Raw genomic sequence first — 18,245 nt, forward strand, 5'->3', positions numbered from 1 at the left:
AAATGAAAAGGATTTTTTCCGAAATATAAATAAGAGTAAATCATTTTCTTTGGCAATGTTCATTAATGTTTCTAAAGCAATATAGAATATACTTTTATTTATCTGCATACGTTAGAGTTTGCAAACTAGTAACATACAGTCAAAGGCTGCTTAATGATAATCTTAATTACTTAAGTAGTAATGGAGTAAAAATACTTTTCAGCAGCTGGGGATTTACAAAAGCTCTGTGCTTTCCCACACCGGGTCTCACATCTTTCAAACTAATTAGATCTACGTATTCGTGCATAAATACTTCAAATAGGAAGGATATACAAGCCTAATGTAAAAATTATCGATGGGTTCGTAATCACATGATAATGAATAAATACCTGATTAAGATCAATATTGAAGCTTATAAACTGCAATTACTGAAATTGTAGCCCCTGTTCTTTACATTCCAAGAACCATAAAAACCAACATATTGTTCGTTCCATAAAAATAAATTTTATCATTACCACGGATTGTTATTGTTAGCTAGATAGTATATATTTGACTTCAGCCTCTTCGATTTATCAGTACTGATAAAATGATTGTACCCTTCAAATAAAAAGTAAAAAAAACTTTTCCCACCAATTACTGTGAAGAAAGAATATACTTTCATTCCATTAGAGGCAACAGAATGAGCTTGCAAAATAATTACAGTATCTGTCAGTAATTGTGAGCCCATTTGCAACAAAGTTATATTTAGACAAACACAGATTTAAAGGTACAATATTTTCCTCAGTCTCCTCTTATTTCTATTCTATCTGGACGCCATACCACCAGACTTCCGATTGATTAAGATATACTTGTTTCCGCAATACAGATATAAATATACTTAATCTATTGCCATTTTAGGAATCACTGTAATCCCTGCTGGAGAAGTTTAATACGACATGAAAGATTCTGATAGAGTATTAGAGAATAAGATTCAGAAACACGACAGACTTATCACTTTGTATTATGTTTCTCCATCCTTACCGTGATATTCTTTAATACCTAATCGTGATCTATCAAGTCCTGTCGGACTTTGTAAGCAGGGATATTTCTTAAAGATTAAAGTTTATTTTGAACATGGTTTTGAAAAAATTAATGAAATAGACTCCTTGCAACTGTATGCGAAGCAGTTTTTTTTTCGTACTTCATAAGCAGGATATGAATAAGCATTACATATCATGCACAAAAATTTCAAATCTCAAAATTATACATTATATAGTAATATATTAATATAAGTGAGATTGATTCAAAGTACCGAATATTTTATCATACGATTCGAAAAGTACATAACATGCTTTTCACTATAATGTATGTGACAGCTGATTGTCAATAAAATAAAAATGCGACATTTCTTTCGATTGTAAAATTAAAACAGTTTACGGATATGTATACGGTAAATGGAATTAAAGATGTAGCTTTAAATCTCGGAACCTTACATCTAAATTTATAGTAAACAGATGCATAATATTAATACTGCTCGCTATCCAGCAGCGGCAAGGTAAAATTTGATGTCTGGTGCTGATTCCAAAGTTCAGGAACAAGGGTTCAAATGGTAATAGCATTCAAAATAAAAATAACACAAACGTTTACAGCATTCATTGCAATACTAAGATTCAAATTCAATTTCTTAGTAGCCACGTAATGATTACAAAAACAGGATTTTTCCCCACTTAAATTAGTAATAAGTTATGTCAAATTTGGAAGATATTCATTACATTTGCGTTAGTCAATTTTATGTATGTTAGTCTGACGGGAAAAAACTTCAACTTGCGGGTGCATACCCTCAAATTTTTTCTTATGGGATTTTAGAATTATCTATGAGTTGGCGTTACGAATTTACCTGAAAGTTGAAGGTTTTTTCCAAAAGGGATGGAATATCAAAATCATGAAATGAATGAATGCTTTGAGTTACAGTAGCTTTCGTTTGAAACCTTGCTCGAACATAAACCTTATTCTAACGATCCAATCACATTTTACAGAGGTAAAAGTAAAAATTTAGAAGTATGGTAACGTTTGGATCATGTTTAATACGAGGAATATTTGGGAAAGGTACCCACTTATACTCAAAAAATCATGCCACAGAAGTAGTACAAGATCCACTCGCCTCAACTGGCTCAAGTAGCCCAGTTTCACCAAATACTCTGTCTTTGTCCAGAGCGACGGGATAAGCAAGTTTATGTTTATCTCACTGATTTTTACTTTCATTTCTAATTTCAATACATAGATTAATTGATCGATTTGAAAATGAAAAATGTTCTGGAAAATTTCACTGTATACATTTCTAGACATCAGAAAAATGTTTGGTTCAAGAGTCAGCTGTAAAGAATTGACAATGTTGATTGACAAATCGTTGATAAGAAGTAAGTAATATTACTGTGAGTATACTCTATAAAGTAAATGAAGTTTTTCCGTAAACTGCAAACAACTCCAGCACCATACATCATTATTAACATTATTGACGACAATGAAGGCATAGTTTTAGAATAGGTAGTAATTATTTTCTAAGAGATCGATAAAGTTTGTCGATGTTATGCTTCTCTGCTTCAGTAAAACCTAGGATACTTTCAATAGCGTTTAGGTGACCGTTGTGGTTTTCTCTGTCCGTGAGAAAGTAGTAAACTGCTGACTTCAGGAATTGCAGTGTTATTTCAGGATCCAGAGCTCCTTGGCTGCTTCGTGATTCTATGATGCGCCGATACATTGCCTAATACAGTATTATAAAAGTGTTATTACTTTATAAAGTATAATATTGTAATCATCTTTACCCATACTAGTTATCAAAGCTTACATCTGGTACCAAAGCAAAAAAATGACAACCCATAAATACTACACTGGCTGAAAGTTACACATCAATAACAGTGTATAATTCCCATTCTTAAATTTGTGCCGTGGGTTGTAATGTACTTACGATTCGTCATTGGGCCTAGACGAAATAATTTTTGACTAAATATATTTTCCTGCTCTGTACAATCACCAAAAACTCGACCATTCATGATTACAATTAGGTAGAGAAACAAAGAACCAACTTAACAAACCTACTAAGTGCTATGAAAGCGTGCAAACTAAAATTTACCCAGGAGACCATAAGAGGCTGTTTCTTCCAAGTGCTTTCGATGCAGTAGATCTACCGAATAAGGATAAAAATGTCTACATTAACCGTGCTCAATCACATGCAATTTTTTTTTGATAAAGCTAGTATTGCAATATTTACATGTGGACACTGTAAGGTACTGTAATCTACTAAAAGGTAATTTATTCCGAGGACTAAGCGGAAAATGATTGCTTTATGTATATGAAGGATATTTTAAAAATTACTTTTTGCACATCATCGAATGAGATAGTAACTATCATTTGACTGATTACAATGTTGAAAAAGTCACTACGGTGGTAAAAGATTCGACCATTTCTATACTGAGAGATATATTTACAGCAAGTTGAGGGAGAGTTTTTATAAAAAATTGGAATAAAATTCATAATTTGACAAATAGCGCCACCTAGTCCTTGGCAGTCCTTTCGTTTGTTCATCTAACAAAATATATACATAGGTCCAAAATACTTTAATTGAAAATGAACAGAGGTTGAGAAAGATGCAACAAATTTATTCAAAATCCGTGAGGCAGTTGAGTAAGGAATACAGACCTTACGAACGCCAAGGACCCAGAGAGAAACAGCCTCCTTAGCGCTTAACAAAGTTTTGCTACTATCGGCTGAAATGTGAGGTTCAGGCGTGTAGCTTGTATCCTGTAATAAGTGGCGATTTGGCAAGGTGTTAGTAGATCGTGGCTTCAAAGTAACATACCACAATACATTCGTGTTAGATAAATGACAAAAGTGAAAGCTCCTGTGATGAATATTTGAATATTCGTACAAGTAGAGTAAAATTTATGAGGTTTTATATATTATTTTATGAATAGATTTTCAGGTGAGATTACTGCCAAAATATTCCATACTCAATACATAAAATAGTGTTAATAATCTAGCTTATTCAATTACAGTCTATCCCAACGTATCGCAAACATTCTATTAACGTTTAAATTTTTTCACACCCAATATAGTCTATCACAAGACGAAAAGAAACAGATATTTTCTCCTGAAATTTCACACGATTTTCCACAGACGATCGTACAAACGTAAATATTACCTTAATATTCTCTAATTCGGCTTTCGTTATGGTTAACTGCTGCAGTAATTCAGGTACAGATACTTTCGACGGAGTTTGATGCGCTTGCTCTAATATCTGGAAAAGGGATTAAACGAATAACACGTCATTCATTCTAATTAATCAACTTGTCGATCCAAAGATCCAAGTTCGTAATGATAAAAATTTTTCATACCTGGTCAGCATGTTCTATACGAGCTGCCTCTTGACCTTTGGCATACATTTTCAGATACATCTGTTTATTCCTTTCCTCTTGCTCATCCAGTAAAGCTTTTTGTTCCCCAAGTTCTTTTTTCACAGCCTCTAGCTCGGTCTCCAACTCACGAGTTCGTGTTTCTGCAGCATCCATACTCGGACGAACTTCACAATATCTTATATTTATTTCTGATAGCTGTGTAAGAAGACTCTCCACCTACAGTTGAATACATGATTGGTGGAGGAGATAATTTCATATCTGAGTATAATTTCCATAATGTTTGTATAAAACATAAAAAATGTCAAGTCTATCAAGTTACATAGACCATACCTGGAAACTTAGTATCATTTGCTAGTGCTAACTATCTATATATAACCGTTCCCAAGGAATTCGTGATTAGCCCAATCGGAATAAAAACATGCTATTCCTTTATAATGTCCTCTGTAATACCATTATAACACCCACCTTGTCATTGTGTTTTTGTTTGAGGGTCTGCAATTCGTCGATATGCGTGCGATGCATCTCCTCAATCCTGCTTTCGTACAAATTAACGATTCTTCGTCTTTCCTCATCGCGTTCGTTATTTTGTCTACTGTTTGAAAAGTTGGTACTAGTAGGAGGAAAGGAGGCAGAATCCTTGGAATGAACCGAACTGTCTTCAAAGTGTCCGGAATCCGCCAACGATGAAGGTAGGTCTGAGGAATTAATTTTTTCGGGACTTTCTGGGTTAGTGGGAGACTTGAGGCACCCCTCATCCGGAAGATCTTTGCAAGGTGATTCAGGAGACAGAAGATTATTCTCTCGAACAGTCAAAGCATCGCTACTGTCTGTTCTATCGTCAGGACTGTTGAGGGATGCTTTGTACAAACGCAGTTCCACAACTTCCTTAGCCAGGCGAAATATCTCTTGATCCTTTTCCTCGATTTCCTTCTTAGCATCACTCAAAAGAGTCTACAGTGTAATGAAATATTGATAATGAATGAAATAACTCGATCGTGAAAAAATATTTTAGAATAATCTTGTCTGGTTGAAAATAAACAAACGTTACTCAATTACTTGAAGCTTCCTTATCTGTCGAGCAGCACGTTGAGTCGGTGTAAGATACCGTTCCGTATCACCATTGTGATTGGAACAGTGTACCACATATTTACGGGACTTCCCAGACCAAGTCGTACCATTTAGTGCAAACAGTGCATGATCGCAGGCGCTTGCGGTGCTGCAAGCACTCCCATAGCTTTTCAGGCTATCTGCATCGCTGTCATCAGCCCCCAAGCTCGCGGCCGCGTTGCTATTTCGCGGCCGCACTGGTGTCAGTGACAAACTCTGCAATTATGCAAGAAGAGTGAAGGAAAAGAATAACTCGGATTCCATACATGCCGCAAGGATATAAGAACTGACAATTTTATGCGGGGAAAAAAAGGAAGACAAATGACAGTTAAATACAGATACTGATTTACATATAGCGCGCTGTTTTCAACTTGACGTACGAAATCCAAACGAATGCGCTTCGACATCCTATTTTTTCATGACCACTGAGTACATTAAACGTATAAAAAAGTAATTGCATTACCGCTGTACTCGAGTGTAGACGAAGCTGCTAATTGAATCAGCAGTCCCTCATACTGCGCTAGATAAAAACCATACGTAACGATACATACGTGAAAATCGCATGATTACTTCATCGTGAAACACAGTTTTGTGATGCATATTTTTTAACAGAATATACGAACCCTGTAAGAGTTTAGAAAAAATGATAAACGTAAAATGTACCTTACGTTGCTTGAGTCGATTCATTGTCAGTGACATCGTTTTCCGTTTGACAAACTGCATCGACAGAATTTAAATCCATTTAAAAGAATTAGATCGGAAAGCGTATACAGTATTAGATTGTTGAAATGTTTGCATAAAAATTCAAACATTAGATGTGTTCAACAAGTTATGCATTGTTAATGTTAAATCGAATTGCAATCAATTGGAGATAAAATTTTGATAGTAAATTACCGCCGCAGATATTTGAAATCTGAATATTCGACTAGAAGCAACAAAATCTAGGGACGAAAAATTATGGTACACAAAAATACAGATTTTTATATTTCATTTTCAATGTATATAAACTAAATACGTTTCGTTCACATATGCAGACCACTGTATAAATAATTTATTGACCTTATTAAGTTAATAATCGTCAAGTTCCAACGCGATTTCAAAAGTATTGATACAGATGGCATGAAGTATAAGATAACATTTATTTCTAATTCGAATGCAAGATTGACTATACGTCCACTTACAGAAGCACACCTCCAAGGACCCGATTTATCGTCAAAAACGTCCATGGATACATACAAGATAATTATTCGCACTTTAAGTATTAAACGTTAAAAATGAAACTGCGCAATTCTTTTGACGACGATGATTTTTAATCACGATGAAGACTGTGCCTTCTTGCATAGATGGTAGAACGGTAAACACGGTTCACTTAAAAGTGCCACGGAATATGCGCGTTTGGACGTATGTAATAACTTCATGCATACTAAATTAGTGTAACGTTAATACACCGTCAGTATGCTTATAGGTCAGTAAAGCCAAAGGGATGAAAATTGCGCCGACGCAGCAGAGATTCGTGTCGGAGGTCAGAAGTTCCCGGGCTGAGTCTCACAACCGCCAAGGAATATAGCATACGTATGTGTCTATAGGATATACGAAGCTGTCCATACTTCCAAAGTTTTTAAAACTTTTCTCAAACTTCTTTTTCCATCTTTTATACTTGGTAGTTAGTTCACTTTTATCAATTCATGTATAAATTTCAATACAACAGAGTTCAACATTTTTATGACAAATCTATACTCGTTAACTATATATATATATAACTATATATATATATATCAATCTTTATTACAGTCACGCGAATATCCCCTTTGCAGGTCCATAAATCTCGTGAAAGAGACGAGTGACACCAAAACAAGAAACATTCGTTCGTCCGAGAGCGTCTATTGAACCTTACAAGGCCGTCGTAGGATCAACAGATTGCATTGATAACTCACTGCCGTACAGATCTCTTAAGCTGTTAAAGATTCTGTTTGCACGTTTCATCATGGACGAAGAAACGGACACACCGTGAATGCGTTATAGCTTCATATTCGTTCGTTAGCTAATACAGCCATTCACGGCACTAGACTAGATGGTTTTACCAAGTGAAGCTGTTTGTGTAACACGTCTGGAGAAATTTTTAAGCATTAAAATCGTTTTCGGTTAATGCTACTTCGCTAAAAAGCTCAAGTTCATTGAGTCAAATCGATGAGGCTATCGTGTGATCAATCACATACCGTAATTACTGGGATCTCGTGTATTAGCTCGAAATTCAAACAGCTCGAATTTACATGAGGATCTAGATAGCAGTGTATCGTTTCACTGTCATCAAAATAACTCACTATTAAGTCAGCGAGTCTCGAAACGTTGTTATTGTTATACTACCTGTTAAAACGAAAGTGCCTGCTCCACGAGCTACAAGTGGCTGTCATAGCTCGATCGAGTGATTATAGCTACATAAAGATTGGTGTGTGTGTGTGTGTGTGTGTGTGTGTGTTTGTGTGTGTGTGTGTGTGTGTGTGCGTGCGTGTATGCGTGTGTGCGTGCGCGTGTGTACACGGTGTAATTTTACTCAATTTGGATCGAGCACGAACGTTTTCGGCGTAAATTTAGACCGCAATCCGCCGTTTCTTGGACAATGACTTTAATCACAAAGAGACGAAAAACGTCCGACAGATAGTTATAAAATAATAATTAAATTAATGAACAAATGATTAATGCAGAATATACCAACGGTGCTAAAAAAAAAACCTGCTACAAGCTTACTTGAAATGTGAATCCAGAAAAAAATATTCCAACTGATAACGTATTCTGTCAAGTGAATAGTTAGTCATCTACTTCATAAGCATTACACATGTATACCTTGCCAGTAAGTAATTGGGCTCCGCGTTAATTAACGCAAGTTAATTACGAACGGTCGTTAACTCTGTCGGCTGTGTATAGTACCGGTAACAATTATAACGATCGGTCAGTGGAACTTTCAAGGAAATAAACTTCACTGTATTACATTTTTCTCTCTGTGTATATTAACACAATATCAAACGTTGAACGTGCAGTTTGTTTGTCGGAGGAAAGATTCCGATTCCTCGTCTCGTTGATATCTTACAAACATCGTTGATCGTTTGTAACTGATCACACTATTCAACACCGCGTAATCTTAGCTGCAATGGTGGATACGTAAGAAGATGTAGGTGGTGTGAAAATGCATTCCCGTTTATACAACGTAAAATAAATTGCAACGTGATGTGTATTATCCAAAGAATATTTGCGACGAGAAAAATTGTCGACGGCTATTCACGGATGAGTATAAAAACGGATACATTATAGAACCTTCGAGAAAAGGTATGCGCAATAGAACCACAACGGAATGTATGTGGTACCCTTTGGTAGCGAATGTACCCTGCAATACCCGAAGTATTTGTTACAAAAAGTGTGCGTTCTCGATGGAACGCCGATGACACAACATCAATGATTAATCAGACTTACGAGAGATCGGTGCCGGGGCGAACTGACTCCATTCTCCGTGATGGCGGGGAAGAACTCCTGCGGGTGCCTGGTGTTCCCTTGGAGGTGGTGGACGGCTGAACCCACGGGGGTCCTGTGATGCTGGTGTGCCAGGGCACGTTCCCCGCGCACGCGTAAACTCCCGGCGCGTCGAAGGGGCGCCGGAGATGGCCGGGGGATGCGCGAATTTTCGCCCGAAGTCGGGGACGGCGTCTGCAAGGGCGTCGAAGACACGGCGGCGTTCGCCGGCGTCGAGGGCGACTTCACAACCACGCTGGTACCGCCCGGGGGATCCGGGACGCCGGGGGCGGAAGATTGCCCAGAATTCCGGGCCGAAGTTAAACTCAGCGACTGGAGCGAGCGTTCACTTCCGTGACGAGCCATTCTGTTGGTCCAGCTCATGCTGAATGCGCTGTGAAAAAATTAATTTTATATCGTCAACTGGAATTATTATCAGTCAAGAGGATCCATTCGTGGATTCGTGTACAGTATGATCGCACAGCGAATCAAATATAAATCATTATAGTAGAATTGTACTTCGGAACGACGATTGTTGGTTGCATTGTGGTTCGCGCAGACGATCTCGGCGGGAATTCGTGAAACGAATTAGCTAACTTTCGACGATAGATTAATTACCAAATGATTTTCAATTTCTTCACTTTGTTTTCGTCGCGTAATTGTCAGTCGGATCACAGATAATTATTACGTAATTAGGGAGGTGGGAGCGATCACCCTTTCGTGCTTCATCCCTAAGTTAACTTACAATAGCTGCTACATAGAGGCGAAGGATTATTAGAGTCAAGTGAGATTCGTTTGATTCAACTAAATTCTATAGTCAAATGAGGCAAACGGAATAACATGGCGCGAATTCCTTGCCATAACGTGAATTTTGTAACAAGAAAATGTGTGATTAGAATGACTACAAATTAGACAGAACGCACCGTAACAGTTTTGTTTCGAAAATATGAAATTTTGGCATCAAAACAAATTGAGCTTCTTTCAATACAATGTTTTGTTAAGTCAAGAGAGTTCAATGGTTGAAACAAGTATTAAAATTTGTTGTAACAAATATTTTTTACATTCACTGAACATTAGAGTTATTCAAACGCAAGAAACATATTCATCGAATAATATTATTTATAAATTTGTTGACTCAAAATTTTGCGGGATTCACACGACAATTGGCGTATAAAAACCCGAAAATTTGTTGCTGTATATGCAGCAGTATAAATTGAACATGTGTCAATAGTACTGGTTTATCTACAGTTAACATCAATTGCGATGATTCGAAACTCGACATTATGCTTTCTGCGGGTATAACAGGTCTGACGACAAATTTTTCTTACATTACCGATATGTGATTTCCTGCGCGAGTACCTGGTATTATAAGTATCTCTGAAGCTACTTCCGTAGCGAGAAAGTTCGCCACCTAGTGGTCGTTCATAGCATTAGCATACTTCCATTAGATTTATGATGAATATATTCTGTACTTGTTTGAAAGCATGTGGTGTTTCTTTTACCTCGTGTACAAGTTAGTGTAACCGATTAAACCAGTTACGCCGAACAATCTCCGGTTAGATTGATGAAGTCTGGCATTCAATTGATGTAAATATTTTGTTGGCTAGATTCATGCACTTATTTTATTCGAAGTACCTAATTTTTACAGTCAACCAATATTCGACTTGAAGGAAAAATACATAAACTTCAATTAAAATGATATTTAGTTGACTCAATTTCGGAAATACATCGAAAGGTTTACTCGAATCAATACTTCACTTGATCGCGACAAGAAAGGCTTTCGTTGAATCAAGGAATTCGCTTGACTAGATCATTTTATCAAACTAGCTAAATCGAAATCGTTGAATTATAGGCATCGTATTTGGAACAAATAAAGAATTACTAGATTGAAGTGAATGGACTCCAACAAAATCTATTTTGTTGAATCAAGAATTCCTTTCCCTCAGTCTACTGATACGCGAGAACATTCGCTAATGCTCAACGATTATACGGATGATAGAGTTTACATAGATTCTATAAGGATGGTGCATAATTGTTGATCAGCTGTACTCATTTCACTTGGAACGACGTGTTTGAACACTTTTCATACGATAACTTCTAAGCCGATAATACAACATTAATGGATACATTCTATTTTAATATATACGTGATTTTCGCAGGAGCTAAAATGATTTATGTCCAAATTACACTTTCTGAGTTCTAAATTGAAGACATGCAGCTAAAATTCGATACAATTATCAAAACCTACTGAATCTATACTGTATTTATACCAAATTTCATGTAAAACGTAGAAAAAATTTCTAAACTATAGAATCTATAAAACCTCATCTCGAGTAAAACGAGCGGAGTAAAGAATTGTGAATCATTTTTAAAATTGAAAGCTTTAAATGAAAATAAAACTATGGTGTCTTACATGCGTACAATCGTTGGATACTTGCAAAGCTCCTCGTATCAACGACAGGTATTACTGACAACTAAAATTTCTGACAAACGTCATTTTGTTTGAATCAAAAATACCAGCGTCAAATTAGTAGTCCAGTTGATGTGTACATTTGAAATTGCAATTATTCGATTGCACTATTTTCTTTTTCTAATCGTTTAGGGGGGGAGGGGGGGGGATCTAAATCCAGATTTTCTACCGGATCTTGCAGTAGCTTCGGCCGCTATTTTGAATTTAATGGGGAATTGGTATTTGTCAAATATCTTACCTAATTTCAACTTTTGACTAAAAATGGTCACATCTGAACTGGTACAAAATTTTTGGAATCCTCCAAAAGTTAGGTGCTATCAATTTTTTGTCTACGATTGATATGTTCCCAGTTGAACCATAAATTCAAGACGGCGGCTGAAGCTACTGCGGAATCTGGTCGAAATTCTGAATTCAGACTACCATGAACCCCGCTAACGATTAGAGAAAAAAAATAGTGATACCGAAAAATTGCGATTTCAGGTGTTCTTTTTTGTACATAGCGACTGGGCAAAAGGGGTTTGCTTCTACTTGTATGCAAGACCAAGTTTTGTGTAATGACCACAAGCTTTTGTTGACGTGTTGGATTGCTTTTCGGTGAGAATAAAACGTAATTATTTTATACAATCGCGCACTACGAGACACAGTAAACTACAGTACTCGGCCACTGTGGACAAGTGATTGGTTCGAGCACTTTCTATTAGATCTCGGTGCGTCTTGTATAAAACTATCACAAATATCAAATTGCGCCCGGATCGCTTCGTTGATCACGATTTGCGGTTTCGAAACGAGAATCCTGCACGACTGATTCCAAGGTTAATATTTCACGAACTTTCGAGATAGATCGAACTGAATTGTAAATATATCGCATTGCCAGTCGGGATAGAACATCAAACCCCGAAAATTCATTTATAAACAGAGTAAAAATTAACGATGGGATCAACTTTTAGCACCACACGTTTACGTTCAGTTTCGTTCAGAAATACAGATTAAATGTTGAAAGGAAGATTGAAGAAATTATATTAGAAGACGACTCAACACGAATAAGCGCACGATAAAACATGGTAAAAAAAAGTTTTAGTTTATTTTACGTAAATTGTATATTTAATTTTCGTAACCACTTGACCTGCTCGAATATACAAATTAATAATGAATGACGTTGTCCCAATTTATGTGCTTGCTAATGGCGCAACTTCGATTCAGGCAAGTTATATAGTTTCCAATGCATTTCAAATTGCGGATGTCGCGGCAAAATTATTCGACTAAAAGCTGCAGATTTACCAAGAAATGTCGACAAAAAAAAAAAAAAAAAAAATCAATCAACGCTACGCATACATTTACAGTGTACTACAAGCGTACACTGACCAAACAGCAGCCAACCGAGACCGGAGACACTGTACTGAACAGTATCAAGATGGAACAAAGGACCTGTAAAGAATTTTATAGACCGTGGGAAGAGTAGATTTTTCGAAATGTGGTAGATACATACGATACATATCCATTATCGTTTATAGCAATTTTATCTATCGCTGATATTCGTTAAACTGATGAATATGCGTCCTTTGAAATAAATTAACGATATCATGATACATACGTTAGTTTTATTCGTGTGTGTGATATTGAAGAAATTGAATTTCCATATACACAACCGATGATCGAGTTGATGTATTCGATTGCTCGCTGGAACATTTTTCATACATTATACGTTTCCTTTCGATGGGTATATTAGATTACACGTTTAATATTCATCGACCCTGTTGTGGACCAGCCGTAAGACCCGATTCACATAGAGCATGCACTTCCGGGACTGACAATGCCTTTGAATGGAACGGTCGTGCTTGCAGATGCCTTGCACGCAATTTAAATTGTGCCGAAGGAAGCGAGATGATTATTTGTGCAAACTCTCTCCCATATATAATCTTAGAACTTTTCAACGGAAACAAGCGCGCAGGTTCTTTCATCTTTACAATATACATGTTTTGAGATTCATGAACTTCGAAACGACCTATTATTCCCTTCTTCTGGTGCAGACGCTCCGGAAGAGGTCGAGGACATATTGATCGACACTCAGACACGTTCGCGAAGCCGGATTACGAGGGTGTAGCGGACAGAGTGGGAGGACGAAGATTGACCCAGGTCAGTAATTCGCCCCGGTGAATCGTTTGCGAAATACACGCAACCCGAGTTTTCATTCACCGGCCATGAGAATAATGAAATAATTACCACCGCTCGATATAATCAACCGTAAGACATTGCAAAATTACACGCTTGTGCCTATATACATAATATCATGTTTAAAATTACGCAAGTGAAACGCTTCGTAGAGTCGTATACGTACATATAAATATTATACAGTTGCAAACGCAGTCGAGCTCGGTTGATGAAAATATAAGTGCCTATTCATAGTTTCATACCGTGCGAGCAGAATTTTTACTATACTTGTGATTTACAGTAATGTTCATCAATGCATTGTGCTTCCGGCTAACTCGTTTTCGGTCCAAAACAAAATGCGAGTTCGATTCTATACGAATTATGTACCCGACAATGACTTCCAAACTTGCATTTTGTTTCGGATCGAAAACAAGTTACCCCCGAGCCCGAGGCATTAATGAACATTACTGTTCATGTGAATTGTATTGTATTGTTAAGTACAACCACATTGTTAATACGCCGTCAACATCACGAACCGTGAATATTTGACGACTATAGTGCTGGTGGTAGTTGTTATTATCGTATAAGTATAATACAGACAGAATTATGCACTCTGAATCAATGCATCATACCTGAATGTACCGGGAGTCGTAATCTTGACAAGTGATATCAATAATCCTATACTTATACTCGATTCAAGGTAAAAAAATAAAGAAGTTATCTCTATACAGTGGCTGAATCAAGCATCAATGTACGTGTAAAAAAATTATTCTTTCTTAAATCGTAAGGACGAAAGAATTACGGAGACGAGGTAGTGGTAAGATTGTTAGAATTGACTTGAACTCCGCAAATTTCTGATTGATTTGTTTATATCGGGTCGAAGAGTATATCACGAGTTTTCGAGTTTCGAATAGGACGCTATACGATCAATGAACCCATTTCGTAGTGAGAAAAAAATAAATACGAGAAAAAAAGTAAGTGGATAAAACCACTGGCTGCGGCAAAGAAGCTATAAAATCGACAGACGGAGAAGGGACCTGGAAATTGGAATAGTCATTGCGGTGTCCCTGCGGATCGGAGGTAAAAACATTCGTACCTATGATTACTTAGGGTATAAGTAGTACAACCAATACTCAGCGGCAATTCCTCGGATATTGTGAAGCGACTGGGTAAAAAAAAAAGTAAATCGACAACCTACCACTGGTCATAATAGGTTTTACAACGCTCCAGTTGACGAGCGCAGGAAATGATCATGGATAGTAAAATCTGTTCAGTTTATACGTGAACAACGAATAACAAAGATTTATTTTTGTTCGATGTATGATAGTAAACATGCAGTAACTCTCACGTTATATTTAAGTATGCCGAATTCGGTGAAAATCAATGCTGTATTGGAATTGATCGATTAAAGCAATGGAATGAACTACATTTACAACAATTGCTTTCTATACTACTGCGGGCCGTGACAAATTGCTACGTGGTTGAAATGATTCTTGCATTTATGTTGTACTGATAAGAAACCATAATAAATAAAGTCAACCTTCCCCTCACGCTGACAATTCTTAGGGACTAATCATTGAATTGAAAACCTTTTAACAATATTTTCAATCACACAATAGAAGAATAATTAAAAAGCATTTTACAGACAAGTATAAACGTTCTGATGCTGCTCGACAGAGTAAAACTAAACCTGGGACAAATAATAATAAGCGAATTACATACAACAATGTAATTGAAAACGAGAAGAGATACCTGCATATAATGTAGCTGTATACAACAAGAAAAAAGGAGAGTGAAAGCGCGGCAACTCGCCACGTTGCATACAACTGTAATATTTGAAAGTTTTAAACAGAATTGAATGCAGATTCTATCAAGGATTCTATTGTCAGGCTTATGTCTGCACCTCGAAGTATTGGCCATTTCATCGGAGACAATAAAAAAATACACTAATGCAATAATAATTGTAGTTCCGTAAGACTCTGCAGAAGATTTTAAACGTTTTCTCTACTACTGAAATGTCACCTTGAGATTCGACAATTGGTTGATAGATTATAGAGCAAGGACATTTTTTGATAAGAAACAATCGTAAACTTGCTTTAATCGAACTCCCTGATTTTTAACACATGAATATTTAAGTTACTGCATAATTGCAGTATCTTGGTGAGTTTTATGCAGATTTCGCAATTACAATAATATATGGAAACGGTTTTGATTAATCGACATGTTATTAACAAACTAAATAAATGCTTCGAATAATTATGAAGAAATTTTCGGTTTGAAATACATTTATACATCAACATTATTCTTACACACGAAATTGCGGACGTTTAAAAGTAGTATAAATAGCTTATCATGATTAGGAATTTGATTATTCGTAACGCATATAAATTGTATTTTTCTTGCGCTCGTTTGAGTAAAAGTTTCAATAGCTGTGTAGATACACGAGTTATCCAGTTCTCGTGCAGTTTGTGCGACATTGGTAATTCACGAAAGTTGTATACATATGTATACCTATACTCCACAATCACGACTCTTCAATTTTAATTCGTTTAGCTATACAGTGTTGCACGAGCGGGTAATAAAGCATAAGCGTGTATTTTTATCATATCATGTATTTTTTCCCGAAAAAAAATGTAGTGTGGGACCTTAGGCCTTGCATTACGGCCTTCTGTGAACGTGAAACTCGGAATGCATGTACGGTTACTTCTAAGTAACTGAAATAATTACTATACGACGTATTATTTTCGACGGCAACCTTCCCAGGAAACATATAGAAGTATTATATTGAGATACACTATTGATCACTAGCCGGTCTATTTCCATATATAAGAGGTCTGATGTCTATGGTAGCAGTAAAAATAATATAACAGTACTTCGAGAATCACTTTGGGTGACAAACATCAATTATAAAATCATACACTACAATGTTGTAGCTACAAAAAGAATGGATCGGTCATATCAAGCCGAGGAGTAAGAATCTATGAAGCGATTAGGAAATCGCATTGTTCATTTCATTATCAAATGCGATTTCTGCGACTACAGCGTCCGCTTCGGCCGAAAACGTGTTGGAAACATTAAGTTTATAATTAGCCTCAATCGTCGGGTAAATAAGCGGAAACTCTTTGAGCGGTCTAAGCGTATAGTAACGGAGGGAGGGGGGTCGATGGATACGGGGTATAAACAAACATATTTATCATTTTCTTACGGTGTTATAACCGCGTACCAAGAGTACAGCTACATCCATCATTTTATTATGGAAGACCACTGACGTCAACAAAAAAAAGAATTCACTTAAAATATGCAACGTAAGCATATCGTGATAAGATTTTATGCTTACGCTAGAAAATGGTGCGGTACGTTAATGTGACCGATACGAGTTACTCTAGGCTCGCGTAACGGGGACGTTTACTTACATATTAGCAAGCTAGCCGACTTGAAGCGTGTTAAAGGCCTGTCATACGTATTTTATAGAAGAAACTGGTTTGTTTACCAAACGATTATCGTCACAAACTCACCTTAACACAACAGCACGTGGACAAACAGACGCAGTTCAATTTGGAGCAGACCTAAACTCGGAAGTTGCAACACGTCAGAAATAGCAGACGTCAACTGAATCGTCGGCTGGTTTCGCGACACTGATGTCGGGTCGACTTAGGAGGGTTGGAGGGGGGGGGGGCTGAGCTTACGTTACAACGCTGACGCTAGGAGGGGTGAGCGGAATCAGCGGTGGCGGCCATTTTACGTTGCGAGTTACGTCACTATTCCTTGATAGTATGGTGGGTATAGGTTAGAAGGACAATATCATATGGGATTTTAATTGGAAAAGTGTTCGCGACGAAGCAGCAAATAATAGTTCCACCAGAATGACACTGATAAGGAACAAGGGTTCAACCTGAACAGCAACGCCATCTCATTTGTTCTCTACTTTACGGACATTTTCTATACACGGCGATAGTCGTCCTTACCCTCCTTACCTCTACCCTTCATACTGGTTAGCAGGTTACCTACATTTATGAGAATGGCCGGTTAGCATGCATTCTGCGATGCCGGCACGGTCCCATGGTATGTTGACTGATAAGGGATATCTTTAACGAGATATGTCTGAGTGAGGTCACGCTCGCGTTTTTCGTGTCCCCGATTTTGCAGCGCTTCCTGATGTGGAATGGGTTTCTGGATGTAATTTTTGACGTAACTGGATGACAACCGCACAATGGCGCATATCGATTGTCGACCCACACTCTGCGGGATGTATACTTACTCTACAAGCACCTCAAAAATTATGTCCAAAACCTGTTTCCTCTTAGAGGACGCTACTACTTTGGAGATATTTGAGATACGAGACAATACCGGATATGAGAAGCGTGAGAGTGGGCACTTCTCTAAAGAATGACAGAAGACTCGCAATCAGCATTATTGATCAATACACATTGACAGTTTCCAGTGCAAAACCGGGAACGTCAACCAGTTATCTTCAGGCTATCCTATTTATTAAATAGCAATTCCAGACACATGCTGCTTAGCTCTCGGTTTTTGCGCATAAAGGGCAAATGTAACAGTGATGAAAAATTTGATCAAGAAATAGTATAGAGATGTGAGACGTCTAAACCTGATTAGTGTGCAAAATATTATATTTTCTTTCACAAAAATAC

At 37.1% G+C, this 18,245-nt stretch overlaps 1 protein-coding gene across 4 annotated transcripts; it reads right to left on the reverse strand.

Annotated features, from left to right (window-relative positions):
* Positions 1–80: 80 nt before the first annotated feature.
* qtc (quick-to-court) lies at positions 81–17,237 on the reverse strand. Of its 4 annotated transcripts, none has more exons than XM_046637233.2 (8): positions 17,112–17,235; positions 8,943–9,372; positions 5,427–5,693; positions 4,836–5,321; positions 4,350–4,586; positions 4,157–4,252; positions 3,655–3,756; positions 81–2,719 (listed from the first exon to the last, which is right to left on the reverse strand). In XM_046637233.2, the coding sequence occupies exons 2-8, from the start codon at positions 9,360–9,362 to the stop codon at positions 2,510–2,512; spliced, it is 1,818 nt and encodes a 605-aa protein (XP_046493189.1). In that variant the 5' UTR covers positions 9,363–9,372; positions 17,112–17,235; the 3' UTR covers positions 81–2,509. The 4 variants fall into 4 exon arrangements, with proteins under 4 accessions (XP_046493189.1, XP_046493191.1, XP_046493193.1 ...); XM_046637234.2 differs by lacking the exon at positions 81–2,719 and adding an exon at positions 2,732–3,139 and having other exon boundaries at positions 17,112–17,237; XM_046637235.2 differs by lacking the exon at positions 3,655–3,756.
* Positions 17,238–18,245: the final 1,008 nt, after the last annotated feature.

Source organism: Neodiprion pinetum, chromosome 1 (assembly GCF_021155775.2).
Source record: "Neodiprion pinetum isolate iyNeoPine1 chromosome 1, iyNeoPine1.2, whole genome shotgun sequence".
NCBI lineage: Eukaryota > Metazoa > Arthropoda > Insecta > Hymenoptera > Diprionidae > Neodiprion > Neodiprion pinetum.

Excerpts from the sequence above, each read along its gene's own strand:
- qtc (XM_046637233.2), bottom strand. The coding sequence starts at position 9,362 with ATGAGCTGGACCAACAGAATGGCTCGTCACGGAAGTGAACGCTCGCTC. Across the intron at positions 5,322-5,426 it reads GACAGATAAGGAAGCTTCAA|ACTCTTTTGAGTGATGCTAA; the intron begins GTAATTGAGTAA and ends ATTACACTGTAG. Across the intron at positions 2,720-3,654 it reads GGGTCCTTGGCGTTCGTAAG|GCAATGTATCGGCGCATCAT; the intron begins GTCTGTATTCCT and ends ATACTGTATTAG.